The 18,360-nt window shown below is 40.5% G+C and overlaps 1 protein-coding gene across 1 annotated transcript in view; it reads left to right on the top strand.

Moving 5' to 3' along the window:
- The window catches only part of VPS35 (VPS35 retromer complex component), a 46,939-nt gene that overhangs the window by 11,895 nt on the left and 16,684 nt on the right, over positions 1-18,360 (top strand). Inside the window, exons 2-10 of the mRNA XM_044987658.1 lie at positions 4,505-4,603; positions 6,413-6,509; positions 7,536-7,659; positions 9,550-9,732; positions 10,544-10,757; positions 11,700-11,783; positions 12,690-12,799; positions 16,652-16,748; positions 16,838-16,986. Of these exons, the coding sequence (XP_044843593.1) occupies positions 4,505-4,603; positions 6,413-6,509; positions 7,536-7,659; positions 9,550-9,732; positions 10,544-10,757; positions 11,700-11,783; positions 12,690-12,799; positions 16,652-16,748; positions 16,838-16,986 (1,157 nt within the window). The remainder of the gene's footprint in view (positions 1-4,504; positions 4,604-6,412; positions 6,510-7,535; positions 7,660-9,549; positions 9,733-10,543; positions 10,758-11,699; positions 11,784-12,689; positions 12,800-16,651; positions 16,749-16,837; positions 16,987-18,360) is intronic.

Here is an 18,360-nt window from a genome sequence, read left to right on the forward strand (position 1 = left end):
CTATATTTCTATGATCTCCTAGCACTGACCTCCTACCGCACTATACCATTGTACTGTCTCATATTTAAACATAGTGATAGCTAGTACAATTCTTCTCCCAGCATGGACAAGGCTTATGTGTTAATCATACTAATGAAGTGTCTTTCTTTAGTGCACTTGTTATTACTACTTTATTATCTTTAATACTGGAGACTGCACTATGCCCTGGGGAATGATCTCTGTCCTTCAGAGATGTAATTGGAATGGGCATAAAATGTGATGGGGATATCTGACTCTAAGTTAATTTTGATGACATTATAGGTTGAATAGTGGTAGTGACTTGACTGTGCTGGGGAGTAATTTGCACCACATCCATTTTTTTTAAATAAACATATTAACTCGGATGTACTCATATGGAATAAAGAATCAGTAGAATTATAATGTTAGTATTAAGTTGCAATGGGATCAAATATTTACTTTTAAATCTGATTATTTGAATTTACTGCGGTTATTCTTCTGTGTTTGGATAGGTGACCATCTCCCTCTGCAGACACTGCTTTAGCACTACCTACTTTGTTGTTCATACACATAAGCCACATTTATCTTAAGCCCTGAATTTTTACTGCTGGTACGTAATTAACTTCACACCTTTCAGATGAAGAAGGAAAAGCCAAATTATGTGGTTTTTAAACCCAAACATTTTAGTCAGTGAGTGGGGAAATAGAATGTGTTCTTGTAGTTATGTACATCTTATTCCTGAAACAAATTGCCTTGCGTTAGTCTGTTTCAGAGGTATGTGTCATGCTGCTTTGTTCAAGGGCCTGGCCAGCACCAAGCTAGGGGAAGATGTGTTGCACCAGAATGCATCCTGGGCCTAGTGGGAGCAATACCTTTTTTTGGACTGTCTAGTAGGGCGCAAAATTTGGGTAGAAATGTTAGTTAATCATAATTAAGGCTTATCTGTACATGAGGCATTACCCTGAACATATAGTCCCTAGTCATACAAATAACACTTAACACACCTGCAGTCATGATAAAAACAGTAGCTTGTAGTTCTGCTTCACAGTCTCTTGTGAAATTAAATGATTCCTAAGTTTCAGTAAACAGCTCCCCTTCCTCATGTTGTTTGCTTTGTAGTAAGCATAGCTCTCTGTTATAAAAAGGGATGATAATAAGGAAGTGACTAGGCTTTCAAATACGAAGGAGTTTCTTGAAGCAAACAATTGTTTCCACTTCATGGGAAATGGGGTAGGGGATGACTTGTTAGAAATTTAAATAATTTAATGTGAACTGATGCATTGTGCTGCATTTCAGATATTGCAGCCTTAATTTAATATATTTTGCTTAAGTTTCAAACTTGCTGTTTCTGAACTGACTTGTTTCTCCATTGCAGAATTATAGTAAGGAATGTATTTTGTACAAAGATACTTGCTATAAAAGGGATTTTGGTATGCGGCAAATCTGTTTTACTAGTTCAGAAGTGAAGGTGCAGTTGATACTAATATTTATAGCTACTAATATAAGATCAGTGTTAATGTACAAAGCCTCAAAACATTGTAGAAGACTAAAAATCTTTTTCTGCTTAGTATATGGGCAGAAAATGTGATACAATAAATGAGATGTTAACCTGGCAAATAACAAAGGAGATTGTATTTGGAGTAGGATTAGGGAGTACTTGTATCTCTGTCTCCTTCGTCTGGATATGCTCATTATATTGTACCTAATATTTAAGTCTGTCATCCAAGCTGCATGCTACTGATGCAGCGACTTGTAGCATCTCCATGGATATGTCATGATCCCATTAGTCTTGGTATCAGTGAAAAGATCGTTTGTTCTCTGCTGAAACAGTGATGGGCTCTGAAGGCTGTCTGACATCTAAATCAATGAGAAGGAACCAAATTTGTTTAGAGCTGAAGCTTGCTGGATTCATCAAGGTGAAAAGCTGTGAAGCAGGGGAGCAGAAGTCATAGAACACAGGAAAGACATATTTTATGGTCACTTACTGAGGACATGTTCACTGTCTGCAAATGTGTACTGCACTTGTGATCTGTTAGTGTTCTGCTTCTCTAATATTTGCCCCAGTTAGAGCCATCAGGTACTTGGATAGCAAAGTTTACCAGTAACTTGTAATTCTGCACAAAGATAAATGTTACGGTTTTGAATGGGACTTTGTTCTTAATGTTCTGGGGAGGGAAGCAGCTGTATTCTGTTGCCTCTGAATGTTCTCTGCATGGCAGTGGTGGTGCAGCCAATGGCCTCTCCATGCTTTATTCTGGCCAAATGTTTCATGCACGTCTCTGCTGAGCCTGGGTGGGCGTTAGACTTGTTTCCATCATATCTAGTGGCTTTGCTGTAGAGAAGCAAAGTGGGTAGATGTTCTCACTATGGCTACCCATAGTGCTCCTTTCTACTGTATTGCTTCCAAAAATGGCCTTACATGATCTAAAGCTCTTCCTCTGTAAAAGTGAGTCCAGCTTGGAATGAGGTGAATAAGGGTATGTTCCCATAGCTGTAAGATTAAACTGAACACCTGTTTTAATGTGGCAACACACATCTTGGGATCCCTTCTTTCCTTTTTGGAAATACTATAACTTGTACCTCGATTGAGGCGCATGGGAGAGGCTGCAGCTACATCTCTCTGAGTGTTTTCACTTCTTCTGAAGGAAGCCCCTCCATAGAAACTTGTATTCTACTCATCATTCTTGATGCAAAATCCTTCTCCTGCAGTGGAGGGAGAAGAGATGCAGAGCTGGAGGTCACTTGAAGTTGTTCTCTAGGCAAGTTGTATTGTAATGTGTTTTGGAAAAGTGATCATTACAGAACAGGATAGGACTGCCTGAAGGTTTCTAGTTGCATAGGCAATATCATGTCATGGAGAAAACTTGAATTCCTGACAGGGGGAAAAAAGAGCTGTTCATTTGTGTATTACATGTAATGACATAATCCTGAGGTATCTTCTGGTTTAAAAAAAAGTTAAAAATCTTTTGTACCACTTGAGCTGTCCAGTTTTCTTTTAAAAGCAAACAAACTCGAGGTTATTTCCCATCTCTCACAAAAGTAGATCACCTGTCTGCTACCTGCAAAAAAGCCTATGGCTGGAAAAGAATGGATGTCACAATTTAGAGTGTGCCAAATGCAGCCAAAACCACACGTTCCTTTTTAGAGGGTGACTTGGTGGAGAGATGGTGTCACTCAGCCACAGAGCTTTCTATTACTATCTCCTCTCTGTAATGACTGCTTCTCAGATATGTGGACATGTGAAGAAGGTAAAACTTCCAGGGGTTCATTCCGAGGCCTGTAAGTTACACTGTGTTGGCATTGTCATATCTGCTGAAAAAACCACGCCACTGATGAATATAGTTATGCTTCCATCAACACAGCTAACTTTGCTCGGGAAGGTAGTGTCCCTACATAAAAAGAAAAACCCCTTTTGTCGGAGTAGGCTGCCATCTATGCTTATAGATTTATAGTCTTTAAGTTCACAAGGAACCATCATGATCATTTAGTCTGACCAGCACATTGCAGGCCACAGAATCTTATATTCTCTCCCTCCCCCCCTTGTAATAGACCCTCAACCTCTGGCTTAGTTACTGAAGTCCTCAAATCATGATTTAAAGATTTCAAGTTACAGAGAATCCACCATTTACACTAGTTTAAACCTGCAAGTTCAGTGTTCCCCATGCTGTGGGAATGATAAACTGCCCCGGGGTGTTTGCCCATCTGACCTGAGGAAAATTTCTTCCTGACCCAAATATGGCAGCCGGTTAGACCCTGAGCACGTGGGCAAGACCCTCCAGCCAGACACTTGGGAAAGAATTCTCTGTAGGAACTCGGAGCCCTCCCCATCTTGTGTCCCGTCACCAGCTATTGGAAATATTTGCTGCTAGCACTTGCAGATTGGCTACATGCCATTGTAGGCTGTCTCATCATACCATCCCCTCCATAAAATCACCAAGCTCAATCTTGAAGCCATTAAGTGTTTTGCCCGCACTACTCCCTTTGGAAGGCTGTTCAAGAACTTCATTCCACTGGTAGTTAGAAACCTTTGTCTAATTTCAAGTCTAAACTTGTTCATGGCCAGTTTATATTAATTTGTTCTTGTTTCCACATAGGCGCTTTATTTAAATAACTCCTCTCCCTCCCTGGTATTTATCCCTCTGATGTGTTTATAGAGCACAATCATATGTCCCCTCAGACTTCTTTTGGTTAGGCTAAACAATCCACACTCTTTGGGTCTACTCTCACAAGGTAGGTTTTCCATTCCTAGTAGCCCTTCTCTGCACCTGTTCCAGATCAAGCTCATTGGGCTATACCGACATATCTGTACCTGCGTAGTCTCAGAAGCATAGACATACCCTAGGTGAGGGACAATGACAAATAACTCTGAAATGTGGAACTGGGATTAGGCTGGTAGAAACCCAGCGGACATCTCATGCCCAAAATGGTAGGAATCCAACTTTGATAAAACCAAACCATAAATAGTTACACTTGAGTCAATTTTTTTCCCTTGTCTTTCTTTCCTTAGCCAACAACACAGCAGTCTCCTCAAGATGAGCAGGAAAAGCTCCTGGATGAAGCCATTCAGGCTGTAAAGGTCCAGTCTTTCCAGATGAAGCGATGCTTGGTAAGAAATGCGGTTTTTTGTTTGGTTGTTTGTTTATTGTTTTAAGTAGTGGAATGTAATTTCTTGAAGCTGGAAGGAACTTGCTATTGCATGCAGCAAGTGAGGGAATAAGTCTTCTCAAGTGGAAATCTGCAAGTGCCTACAAGCCTGAAGGCTCTTTAGATTAAATCTTCACAAAGGTTTTAGAGTAGCCCTTTCCTTTTATGTAAAACTAGCATGGTAAGAACACATCCTGCTTGTCCCTTACTTTCAATATGTTAAGTGCCTACTTCTCCACAGTGCTTTTCCACATCTCTTCCCTCCAGTCAAGCTGCAGAATTTTGCTGAATGTATTTTCAGCAGGGCAGTCCTCTGCATGCTGCTATGCAGGAGTACTATGCCTATAGCATACGCTGGGGACCTTCCAAGGGCTGCAGTTGTGGCGTTAGTTAGGCTGTGTCTACACTACTGTGGTAAGTCAACCTAAGCGATGCAACTCCAGCTACGTGAATAATGTAGCTGGAGTTGACGTAGCTTAGGTCGACTTACCGCTGGGTCGATGGGAGGCATTCTCCCGTTGACTTACCTTACTCTTCTCGTTCAGGGTAGAGTACTGGGGTCGGTTTGGCGTGTCTTCACTAGACCTGCTAAATTGACCCTAGTGCATCGATCCCCGGAGCGTCAATCCAGGGGGTAGTGTAGACATAGCCTTAGATGGATTGTACTGTGATACATTGCACTGAGATCTCCCTTCATCTCTTTACCTCTGCTGGCTGAAATGTGAAGAGACAATTGGACGGAAGATGAGGAGCATAAACAGTAGAAGCCTAGCATATATGAGGAATTTGGCTTTATCTCCAAAAGAATGAATAAAACTTAAAGCTGAATTTAAAATGAGTTTGTGAAGCTTTGAGTCTGTGAAAGGTTATAGTGGTCCTTGACCAACTACAGTCAAGTATTTGCAGCCAGCAAGGATAAAACAATAGCACCAACAGAATTTCCTCTGTTCATATCTTGATGATGTGTTGACATCTCCAAAACAACCCGCAGAGAAATCACAATTATACTTTCCATCCGTGTTACTGAAAGGAGAACTTGTCCCACTATTTAAAGACATTTTGAAGTCCCATGCTTATAAACTTTGTAGAACTAAGACTTAATCCTTGCCCACCCAGTAGCCTGTTTTATAGTGATACAAAGAAGTGTGCAGGTTCATGGTCCAGATAATTATATGGAACTCTCTAAATATGCCTCTTGTTCTCGACAGTCTAATAAAACACCACTTTCCCTACACATTAAAAATAGCAGCGTTTTATGGAGAGGGACAGGGGAATCTTATCCAAATTCTGCAGCGTTTTCCACTAATATTGTGTATCTTTATCTGTTAGGGCATAGTGCTGTGCTTCATCACTAGACTGAGCTGGGTGGGATTATGTTTGTTGGGGAGAAGAGAGGCAAGGGTTGCCCCACTAGTGTAAATAACAAGCCGTTTCTCCAGTGTTTCATGTACTAGCCCACAGGTGTACTATATCTCCATATCAAGAGACACTAAGAACAAAACTTACATCATTTTCTTGTTAAACGCTCACTAGTTCTCTGTTTAGATGGTGACCAAGTTACTTAAAATAATTGGATTTGAGATAGGTTGTTTCTCAGTTTTGTTTTTTTGGGGTTGGGTTTTTTTGTGTGCATTTTTATCCATTTAGTTTTCCATTTGCTGTTTTTAACGTGTTAAAAAACTAACTCGCTACACAAATCAAACTGCAATTGTCTAGGCTGGGGAATGATAAGTGAACACTGCTAATGTTTGTTCTCACACTCACTCTTTAGGACAAAAACAAGCTTATGGATGCTCTGAAACATGCCTCCAACATGCTTGGTGAGCTGCGGACTTCTATGCTATCTCCAAAGAGCTATTATGAACTCTGTATCTTTTGAATGGTTGATGGGAGAATATTTGAGGTACTGTGCACTGCAATCTGTGTAGTTGTGTGCCTAGTAGTAACATGATATCTCTTTGGTCTCATCTCTTGTAAAATCTATTTTTTTCCTAATATTGCTTTATTCAGTTTTCTTTGTCTGCTAGAACTGTTCTTTATCCAGATAAGCTGAAGAAGGGAACACACTAGCTTACTGTGAAAGCGATTGTTCATTCTTTTTGTATAGTATAAAGTAGTCCATAATCACTTCAGAACTCTGTGGGCCTGACCTCTTAGAAGATTCTGTATGGCATTATTAAAAACTACAGTGTGCGCTGAGCAAAGAGTTAGAACTATGGAGCACCTAGATTTTGCTGAGAAAACTAGGGAGTCTCTTTAGAGTCAATACAACTCCTACCTACCCCAAAAGAACATGCTGCAGGTGTTAGCTGCCTTTTTTGGCCCCTGTGTGCTTTAGCTTTTTCTTTCTAAAAGCTGGGAGACTGGTGCATTTACTTCTTTTTGATGTGATAACTTTTCATGTAGCAAATATGTTGTTGACATGCAGAGAAATGAGGGGTTTACTTTCCCACTCTAAAAACTTAAGTGTGTGTGTGTTTGTGTGTGTATATATATATATTTTTATACATATATAAAATGCATTAAAAATGCTAAGGATGGGAATACCCCTCTGTGAAAGCCATGACCTTCCCCACCACTCTTCATTTTGCCTAGTCCGATGTGCCTTTGCTTGCACCTTCTACTGCAGTATCCTTGCCCCCAATACTTTCTCACTCCTCTGCATGCTGAACACCTTTCTCCTTCAAATATTTCAACTTGTAAATTCAATCTTTCAGCAGTGATGCCCTGTGAGAAACTGTTTCAGTTCCCTGTGCCTGACTCTTACTGTTTGTCTGTTTGGTTCAGATTTTAAACTCCTTGGGCAGTATCTTCCTCTTGGTACTGTTGAGTAAATGGGTATGCATATCTGTGGTGGTGGTAATAATATTTAATCCTTAACCATAAGAGAAAAGATATGGCTATTTCTGATGAGCTACACTATTTGGAGGTATATCTGACAGATGAATTTGCCAAGGGAAGGAAAGTGGCGGATCTTTATGAACTAGTACAGTATGCTGGAAATATTATCCCGAGACTGTAAGTAAATAAGCACTGAACAAATGAATACTATTTTTCTAAAACGTCTTGCTCGGGGGAAATTCTTGCCTTGGATTTTGTGTTCTTGTCTCCTGCTTCAGAGCAGGATTTCAAAGTATTATAAAGAAAATCTCTTTATCTGGTAGCACAGGAGCCTCCTGATTAGTGTTTTGAGATATTTAGGCCCCAAATGCAGCTTTTGTAGCTAGTAGTTGGATTCTCCCAGTCAAGTACTTTCTTTTATTAGCAATTTAGTGAAATAAAGTGTAAAAAAAAAAAAAAAGTTTCACTGACTGTTGATATAAATCAGCTGTTAGAAACTTACATTTTTATTTAACTGCTTCTCCAAATATCTTGTACTGATAGGCCTAATTGTCATAAGTGCCAAATCTTAGCTGGTGTAAATTGATTTCACACAGCTGAGGATCTAGCCCTATATGTGTGAAGATAAGTGGGAGGTCTCATTTTTCCAATTGCTTATGTTCAGTTGTTGGCATAGGGAATAGAAAAAACACTTTTTAAAATATATATTAAATATTCCTGTAGTTTATATATTCTTTAAAAAAAAACAAAAAAAAAAACTGTGGCATGTCTCTACGTCTTTTTAATAAAAGCTCTTAAATCAGTCCACAGTAAACTTAGTATTGAAAAGCTAATTTTAAAAAGTGACTATCACATGGGAATGGAGGGGCTTCAGTTTAAGAATTCCTCTTCCCTTTTTTGATCCTTAGAAAAGGAAGCGACTTCTGATTCTTAGTCATCTTCTCTTAGTAAGGTTCACTAAAGAGGATGAAACAAAAATTAAACCTATACAACGATACAATAACTGAATTCAGATACAGTACACTTGAGACTACTGCAAAGTCTTAACTTTATTAATTGCCCTAACTACATAGCATTGTTTATCCTCTTGCTGATTTAGCTTCCGATCTGCAAGCAGCTCTGTGTGCGTGGACCCCTGTGCCCATGAGCCTTCAGGGATACTCTGCACATACAGAGGTTTGCCTAAGAGGAGATGCTTGTAGTGTCGGTTCCCTTCTAAGGCCATGGACCCATAATTAAGGTTTTTTTTATGATTGTAAATCCTCACATCCTCTTCCGGGTGTTAAATAGAACATTGAAGGGCAGCGATGCTTGGAGGAATGAGTACAGGGCTGGGGAGTCACAAGAACCTGAAGTCCAATCCTGCTATGCAGCTGGCTCACTCTGTGGCCTTGGGCAACTCACATCATCTCTTAGGGCTGGTCTACACTACCACGGTAAATTGATCTAATTTACGCAACTAAGTTGACGTAGTTAGATCCACTTACTGCGGTGGCTACACTGTGCTGTGTCGACGGGAGAGCATCTCCCGTTGACTTCCCTTACACTTCTCGGGGAGGTGGAGTGCATAAATCGATGGGAGGAGTAGTGCTCTCCCATCGATTTAGCGTGTCTTCACCAGACTTGCTAAATCGACACTCGCTGCATTGATTGCAGCATTGCTGATCTACTGTTAAGTGTAGACATGCCCTAAGTTTCTCCTGTAAATAGAAATAATAATTCTTGCCCACCAGCCAAAAGTGGTGTGCATTGTGGGCACTGATTAGTTAATGTCTGTATAATGCTTTGAATATATAAAACGCTGTAGTAGGGCCAAGTATTTGTTCTTACCCAAACTTAGATTAAAAAAAGCTTCTTTCTTTGCCCACCCACTCCAAAATTCTGTGCCCCACCCATCACTTCATTTAATTCTTTCTCATCCTTTCTAAGTATCTTGTGAGAAGAGAGGGGTAGACCTGGCTCTGACCAGGTTATTGTAATGTATTCATGTATCAAGACAAGTTTTTTCCAATAATACTTAATCCACCATTTTAATCAGAATTTCTTCAACTCTGTTTTCTTTTCTAGCTATCTGCTGATAACAGTAGGTGTTGTCTATGTCAAATCTTTTCCTCAGTCCAGAAAAGATATCCTGAAAGATTTGGTAGAAATGTGCCGCGGTGTCCAGCATCCTCTTAGAGGCTTGTTTCTTCGAAACTACCTTCTTCAGTGTACCAGGAATATCTTACCAGATGAAGGCGAACAGACAGAGTAAGAGAAATGTGATGCAAGCGCAGAGTGGCTTCATCCTTAAATGAGGAATACATGAATAGTGTTTATTCTCTATGATCTTGTAAGGCTTGAAATAGGTGCATATTTTAAATAGAATTTTTGTTTTTTGTAATTGTTCTTTGGCTAGACAATGCAAGTCCAGTCTCTGGTGAAGACTTGATGGATTAATTCCTGGCAGGTGACCTTAAGAGATGCTTTGTATGCTTGGGCAAAAAAACCCAAGCTTTAAAATGGCCTCGCTGGTCAAAACAACATATCCTCATTTTCCTCCTTCCCCCATGCACCCAAAAATATTTGTAGAACTTGGTCAGTAACAACTCATGTGTTGACTTTTAAGTTTGGTATGCAAGCTTTTTCTGTTTTCACTTACTGTGGAAAGTAGGATTTAAGATAAAATGAGCTCTGGTATTCTAGACGTAGACTATAAACTCTCTACAGTAGAGAATATTTAATGTTTTAAATACATCTCTGGTATGCAAAATGTTTTCTGGCCATTGTGGATGTGGACAAAGTGTGCTACTGACCCTGTCCAGCCCAGTTTTTTCCAATATGGTTCAAATGCTAATGTAGATTGGGGCTATTGTATCTGTATTTGATTGGCTGTAGATTTCTCTTTTGTCACATTCTCCTAAAACTAAAATTCCTCTTGATCTAACTTTAAAGTTCATGGTGGAAAGTTCTTTGCCCTTTCAAGGGGACGGTGGAACATGCATCTTTTGTTTTAAACCCTCCCCCCCTTCTATGATAGAAGCCATACCCTTCTTATTTTTAACCACTGACCTGATTTCAGTGAAGAAACCACTGGCGACATCAGTGATTCCATGGATTTTGTGCTGCTGAACTTTGCTGAGATGAACAAACTCTGGGTGCGAATGCAACACCAAGGACACAGTCGAGATAGAGAAAAGAGGGAGCGGGAAAGGCAGGAACTGAGAATCCTAGTGGGAACAAACTTGGTTCGCCTTAGTCAGTTGGAAGGTGTTAATGTGGAGAGATATAAACAGGTGAGATTTCTTTCATCTCATACTTAACTGTATCCATATTTAACAGATGAACAAAACATGAATCGAGGGTTTCATTGTCTATGAAAGTTGTTAGTTTCACAAAAATCAATATATTTGGTGCTTTTGTAGCACTGTTTGTTTATTTGAAGCTCTCAGAACATTAATGAAATCTTATAATGCTCCAGGAGATAGGTTAATAAGAGGTGCAACAAGACAAAGTGATATGCACAAGATTACACAGTTGGTGACAGAACTGGCCATTCAACTTTGAAGTCCTGCCTCCCAGTCCCCCAATCTGTGTACTAGGAAATACTAGTTCCCTTTATATGCATACATGCAATGCATGTGTACAGGGAAAGGAGCCAAAAAGATGGATGAAATGATACATTTCAAAGCATTCAAGAAATTGACTACATTCCTGTTCAAAATAATAGACACCCCCCCCCCAAATGTCAATACTAGTGAATTCAGATGATCCAAAAAGCTGGAATGTCCCCTGAGCTATCTGGACAGTCTAAAGTAATAAATGAGAAATACTTTGTAAGCCATTGTAATTGTCTTCAGTGGCATTTGCCTTTAATTAAAGTGGGAGAGATTTATATAAATGGACATACCCATTTGTAATCTGCTCAGTGAGTGAGGTGGGTGAGAGAGAGCATGCGTGTGCATGTGCCTCTATTTGAAAAAACTCATTTTTATGTTTTCAGTAAGAATGGACATTAGATTCTTCTCATTACTATTTTAGTGTCAGTGTACAGCCGTGATTTATATGTTGATACCTAGTGAGAGAGAATCTGACTGTTGCTGTAAAACACCAAAGTTTGTACATGTGTAGGCAGAATGAAAATTTATAACACTTTAAAAATCTGATTCAGCATTTGTATTGATTGAGGAAGTGAATGGAGGGGGAAAAAATATTGCAGCATCTTCCTTCCTTTACAGATTGTTTTGCCTGGAATATTGGAGCAAGTAGTAAACTGCAGGGATGCCCTAGCTCAGGAGTATCTCATGGAATGTATTATTCAGGTAAGCTGCAGAAAGGAGCAAAAGTAGCTTCATTTGATGGTTGGGGTGGCAATGTTTAAAATAAATGACTTATAAAGTGTGTGGGTGTATTTTATTTTATTTTTTTTGTGGGAGGTGGAGGGCTGGGGGCTAAGCGGTTGATCTGTGTTTTTTTTGTTTTGTTTTTAAATACTAAACTGACTACTGAATTTCCTTAAGTTTTTGTTTATTGGCCCATATAATTGATGCTGGGAAGAAGTACTTTTTTTATATACTTTTTGTAATAGCTGTCAAAATATTTGTCTTGGTCCACTGGGTAAATCTGCATGTTGCTTCTTGAGTGTTAGGCCACTTAATTTTCCTCAGCCCAGTCCCTTCTTATTCTTAATAGGATCATAGCTGCTGTCACTCCTTTATCATAGGTGATGGAACAGTTTTTGTTGGGGGTTCTGGGAGTATCGCGTACTGCCTTGAGCCCAGTTCCCATATGCTGCCCTCTCAGTCTCCTGGTACTAGCACAATGCTTTGACAGACTCTGCAGCTTGTGGGGAAAGCTGGAGGCATGACTCACACTAGCTGCAGCTTTGAATCCCATTTCCTCTCCCCTGCATTTCCCGTTATGGAGGTTTGTAAGTTCTTCAAGGCAGGCGTGTCTGCATTACAAATAATTGATGGTAAAAGCTTTTCTTGTGTGCTGAGACTATGCAGTCCTCATCTGCTTCATGTCATTCCCAATCCACTTCTGTTTTGAATTCTGCCTGTTGCCCTGAAGTGACACCAAGACTTCTCTTGCATAGTGTGAAGTGCAGTTATCCTGCAGCTATTTTTTTTTAAATTAGTAGCAATTTTATGTTACTTCTCCAGAGAGTTGAGTAACTAAAGGTGTATATTGTTGTGAAACTTGGTAATTCTTGATGTGAATTTTAGGTTTTCCCAGATGAATTTCATCTCCAGACCCTTAACCCTTTTCTCCGAGCCTGTGCGGAATTACACCAAAATGTGAATGTGAAAAACATTATCATCGCTTTAATTGACAGGTGAGTATGAGGAAGGATTTAACTGGAATAAATATTGACTAAATAGAATTTACAGTACTTAATAGCTTGAGCACAAATAGCTGAGGATCTACTAGTTTTTTGTTTGTTTGATTTCTCCTACTGTTTGATTTAACTTCATTGTTTCTGTATCTTCCAAATTTCAGTTTTAATTAAAATCCATGAATAGCTGGTCTCGAATGATTTCATGTTACTAGATAAACATGTGCTTACCTTATGTTGCTTTCATATTAATTTCTTTCATCATGGATATAGTATTTAAAGAACTAATTGTGTCTGCTCTTTTTTGAACTTTGCATTTTCTATCCAGGAGAATTGGTGACTTGTGAATTCTGGTTGATGGATTTTTCTGGCTATCTCCAGGAAATGAGTGAATGAACTTTAGTCACAATAATTAAGAGCTCTGATTTGGAGTCATGAAACAAAGCAGCAGCCACATCTGAGGTGGCTGCATATTAGAAACTATTATGCAATCTCTTGTTTGAGTATCTGAGATCCAAACATTTATTTGTATTTACAAAACATGCAGCATTTTGCATGTCTTGAATGTTGTGAGGAGGAATTAGTTTGAGGAGGTAAAAGTATTTTGTTCTTAATTTCATAGTTTACCAGCAGAGCTTTACTCTTGTTCCCAAAAGACTTTTTTTCTTTCTGGTTTTTTTTAACCTCTTGGTATCTGTTTAAATTGCAACAGTTGATTTTATTCGAACTATAAATACCTGAATAAAATAAAGAAAATGTTTTGGCCTATATTTCTGCCCTTATAACAGTGCTCCCCAAACTTTTTACCTAGTGACCCCCCCCCATCTCCTGTCTGCCCTCCTTCCCCCAGCCAGGAGTGGAGCTGCAGCTCCAGGAGGGGTGACGCAGACAGGAGTAAGGGGTCCAAGGCTGGGGCCACAGCTGGGAATGGGGCTGGGGCCAGGAGTGGAGTGGGTGGTGCTCCCTCCGCCCCAATTGCACCCCCGAATGTTCCTCCGTGCCCAATAGGGGGGCATATCCCACAGTTTGGGGACCTCTGCCTTATGGGGTGCAAATTGGTACTGTGTGTGTGTCGTGTCAATGAGAATGGGAAGTGCAGTTGGAGAGTCAAATCGCTATCTCTATGCAGTCACATCAAAACAAAGATCTTATTCTTATTTGTTTTTTCCAATATAAACATATGTACACATTCTACCTTACTACATTATTAACAGAGAAACACCTAAGTACTAAAAGGGCTAAGCTTCCGAAGTGAACAGCAGAGATGACTGAGATTACCATGGCTTCATTTGTGTTGAGTAAAAATTGATATTTAGGTTATGCATCTTGGATTCCAGCCGAACAAAAGAATTTTATAACCACCCAACATATTCATGAAATATTACATCCTCAGTTTAGTATTGAGACCATAGTAACATCTATGGTATGTAGCCTCATGTCCAAATCAAATATGGTTTAGTTGTGTGCGGGGATAGGCATGCAGCTTGGTTTCATAGGTGGATGTCGTACTCATGGTTGGGCTGTTACCTTTTATTAAAAGAAGATTAATAGGAGGTAGCAGAATTGGCTGCTAGAACTCTTGTATTTGCTGTGTAACCTTCCAGCACTTACAAAGAAGCCTGTTGTGTAGCAAAAGCTGGAGGTCAGAAGTTCACCTAGATCCATTACCAAGTGAGAGTTTCAGTGCCAACATCTCAGAAGACGTCTCCCACCATAAATTGCATAACCATCTGACCAGAACTAAAAAAATCTCTGGATCCTATGGAACTCATCAGCTGCTGACTGGTATCTAACCTTTTGTGATGGTGATAGAATCTAGCAAGGAGCTACTTCTGATGTTCTGGACACCTCCTTGCCAGGATGCAGGCCAGGAATGGAAAGGAAATGGTGCTCTTTGTGCTGGTGGATGACACTTGCTTGACTAAAGGCAAAAGTAGGATGCTCATTCTCTTATTACTGGATCTGTCTTTGGCAGCTTATGCTTTTGATTATAGTGTAATTGCAGCAGAAATGCAGGGGTTAATGGAAAAGCCCAGAGATTGCACCCATGGTTCTTCTCAAGTCAGACTGTGAGCAGGATTGGTTCCTTCGCCACAGACCACGCACTTGGAGTTGTCCCCCCCACTTCCTCCTTCATAACATCTGCAGGAAGCCATTGGGGCAGATGGGAGGCAGCATGGTCAGAGATGCCAGCGTTATGCAGGCAGGACCCAGCTTTACAACACATTTTGACATTAATAGTACCATTGTTCAGCTGTCCGAGTATCTGGATGATCTCAAGATGTAGAGAGGCAACTGACTGAAGCTGAACCCAGACGAGACAGAGGGATGATTGTGGGGAGGAAAACATCTTGAAGATCTAACCCACCACACTTATCAGAACCCTCTGTTCAGGGAGTCTTCCCAGAAATGGTCAAGTTGGTTTGTAGCTTTGGGGTCCTTGATTTATGACTATTTCTGTGCACAGTGTGCAGAAATTCTGCCTTCAGTTTTGCTGCTGGCCAGGATACTGTTTCTCAACTCTGATTCTGCAGCGCTTGACATATGTTCTACTCTCATGGCCAGCTGCCTTGAGGCCACTGCAGAAGCAGGAAAGGAAGGTGTTTTGGCTTTCAGGGAGCTGCCTGCTCCTCTGCAAACATGCACCTGCAGCTGTGCCAAGTGTGAGGATGGGTTGATCCTGGCTCATGGAGCCTTGCAGCCTCTAAACTAAATCATTGAGGCCCTTCTCTCTCCCTTGGTCGGGAAACAGAGCATGGCAGACTGACCTTTCTCACCTGCCTCTTCTGTAATAAGTCTGAGCAAACTTTGATTGAAATCCTGTTCCAGATGTCACAGGTATTGCAGATGAGTAACTGGTTTTAAAGCTGATTCCATGCATACTCTGTGAGGGTATTCCCCCGCTTCCCCCCAGACTCCTTTTTGTGAGGCAGTGGAAGGACACCTATGGCACAGTGGTTAGAAAGTAATTAAGTGGCATTGCTTGGAGTTTGGCAAAGTCTCTGTATTGTCACGCAGCAGAGCAAATGTTACTGGCTTCCTGATCTTTTGAAATGTTTCCTCTTCCCCCCCCCCCCCAACACATCCTGTTTCCCTTGTAACTTTAAATATTGAAATAGTGCTGTGAGCATGAACGGTTTCTCTTACAGTTGTAACTACTGGGCATAATTCTAGCTAATGACATACATAACAGATAAATATCCCCTCTTGTGTTGCTTGCATTCTCAGCAGATGTGGATTCTCTCCATAACATGGAAAGAAATTGATCATCAATGCTTCCAACCATAATCTTGCTTCATGTTTTGCCCTGCACAAGCAGTGAAAGTCCTGGACTTGCTGATCTGATTTTTTTTCATGTGTACAGACAGCTGTCAATATTTATCTCCAATACACCTTTCTCTTGAGACCAGTACAGAGATTAAGTAAATAATATTTTTGTCAGCAAATAACATGAAATAGTTGTGGGTGCATCAGAATATGACCACTGTCTGACTGTCCTCTGCTGCAGAGGTGCAGGATGTATGCCCCATGTTTAGGAGCATGAATTCGAAAACATACTGAGGCCTCCCATTCTCCTCTATTTCTTTTTTCCTTGCTCCCTGTTTGTCACCATTCATTCTCAATCTCTTTTCTTGGGGCTAGTATTTCCCAGGCTGTGCTAGTTGTTTACTTTTATGAAGAGGGCTATGCCTTGTGACCTCTCCCATGAACTTCCTACTCATGTCCAGTAGGTATTAATACATTGAGTCTATGTACATGACTTTATTCCTCTTTGTGTGTATGTAACACTTTGTCTCCCTAAAGTAAGAAGAATCTAACCTGAATGAGCTTCTTTCCTTTCTCTGTTCACAGGTTAGCTTTATTTGCTCACCGTGAAGATGGACCAGGGATCCCAGCAGATATTAAGCTTTTTGACATCTTTTCACAGCAGGTGGCCACTGTTATACAGGTGTGTTCTGAATACAAAATGCAAATCTGGTCTTTGACAAAAAACTAGACCTTTCTCTCAAATTTAACTTATGCTATTTCAAATTTCAGTCTAGACAAGATATGCCTTCAGAGGACGTGGTGTCATTGCAAGTATCGCTTATTAACCTAGCTATGAAATGCTATCCAGATCGTGTTGACTATGTTGATAAAGTGTTGGAGACAACTGTGGAAATCTTTAATAAACTTAATCTGGAGCAGTAAGTGAACACTAATTTTCTTGTGACATATGAAACTTTTCTGTACTTTCTCTGGGAGCAACTGTATTTAGTTTGGCTTTTTTTAAAAAACACCCTCCAAACCCCTACCGTCAGCCAAAAAAAGGAGATTGACATGTTATCTTAAGTATTAATTTGTTTGCTAGACTGTAAAATGCAGTTTTCAAAGGGTTAATGATGACATCGGTCTTCAAAGGTGATAATGATTTGGTCTCTAAGGGTATGTCTGCACTGTGGTTAGACTACGGTGGCTAGCCTGTGCCAGCTTACTGTAGCTCGTGGGGCTTAGACTAAGGGGGTGTTGAATTGCAGTATAGGTGTTAGGGCTTGGGCTGGAGCCTGGGCTCTGGGATCCTCCCTTGGTGTGGAATCTCAGAGCCTGGGTTTCAGCTTGAGCCAGAACGATTACACCGCAATTCAACAGCCCCTTAGCCCTAGTCAGCTGGTACGGGTGAGCCGTGGGTGTCTAAATGCAGCGTAGACATATCCTGAAATTACTGATGAAGACCCAATAGTGAAGAGACCCTGAATAAATTAGGTTGTTGATTGGTGCTAACCTTTGTCCTAGGTACACAGATCTTTTATAAGACATCCATGGACAGCATTCAAGTTATATTGTAGGAATACTAGATTATTCCTGAAAGAGCTATGGTATGATCTTCAAGGTTTCCTTTTGGTTTCTGAAGAAAAATGAACAAATGCAACTCTAGGAAGAGTTGAGGAAACACTTCACACTGTATAGTATTAAAGTAATGTCAACATATTTCTTAATCTCTAAAAATTACACAGATTTTTATTGTATTCCCTTTTACCTATGACTCATACTAAATTGAACAGGATGCTTCTACTAGGTTAGCTCAGTTCCTGGTGTTCAGGTATCTATTAGATACTACTTCGGAGGTCCCTTCTCTCTCCCGCCAGTAAATAGGCAATTTATGGGCAAACCCTGCTCCCCACATTCAGGCACAGAGGACCTTGCTACAGTGGAATTGATTCCACTCTGTGAGGTGGGGGCAGGGTTTGGAGAGTCTCTACGCAGGTTCACATGACCTGCACGCAGCTGAGCTCACTACCTTGTGGCCTCCCTTTGTACAGTTTCACAGTGATCTAATTATGTGTACTGGCCATTCCGCCTCATAAAGGGTAAGGAGAGGTGGGATGGCATAGGCATGGCTATTCTGGTCCTCCAGTTGGAATGGTAGCTATAATGCAGTTCTGCTACTACTCTGGTCTGGGAGGCCAACTCCTAGTGTGTAGCCCTGCTACTTGGGATGCATGCTGGAGGCAGGATTTGTGCCTTAACTTCCACCTTAATTGCCTGTGTAGAGGGCTTTTTCTATCCCACTACAAGCAAGT

The sequence above is a fragment of the Mauremys mutica genome, chromosome 14 (assembly GCF_020497125.1).
Source record: "Mauremys mutica isolate MM-2020 ecotype Southern chromosome 14, ASM2049712v1, whole genome shotgun sequence".
NCBI lineage: Eukaryota > Metazoa > Chordata > Testudines > Geoemydidae > Mauremys > Mauremys mutica.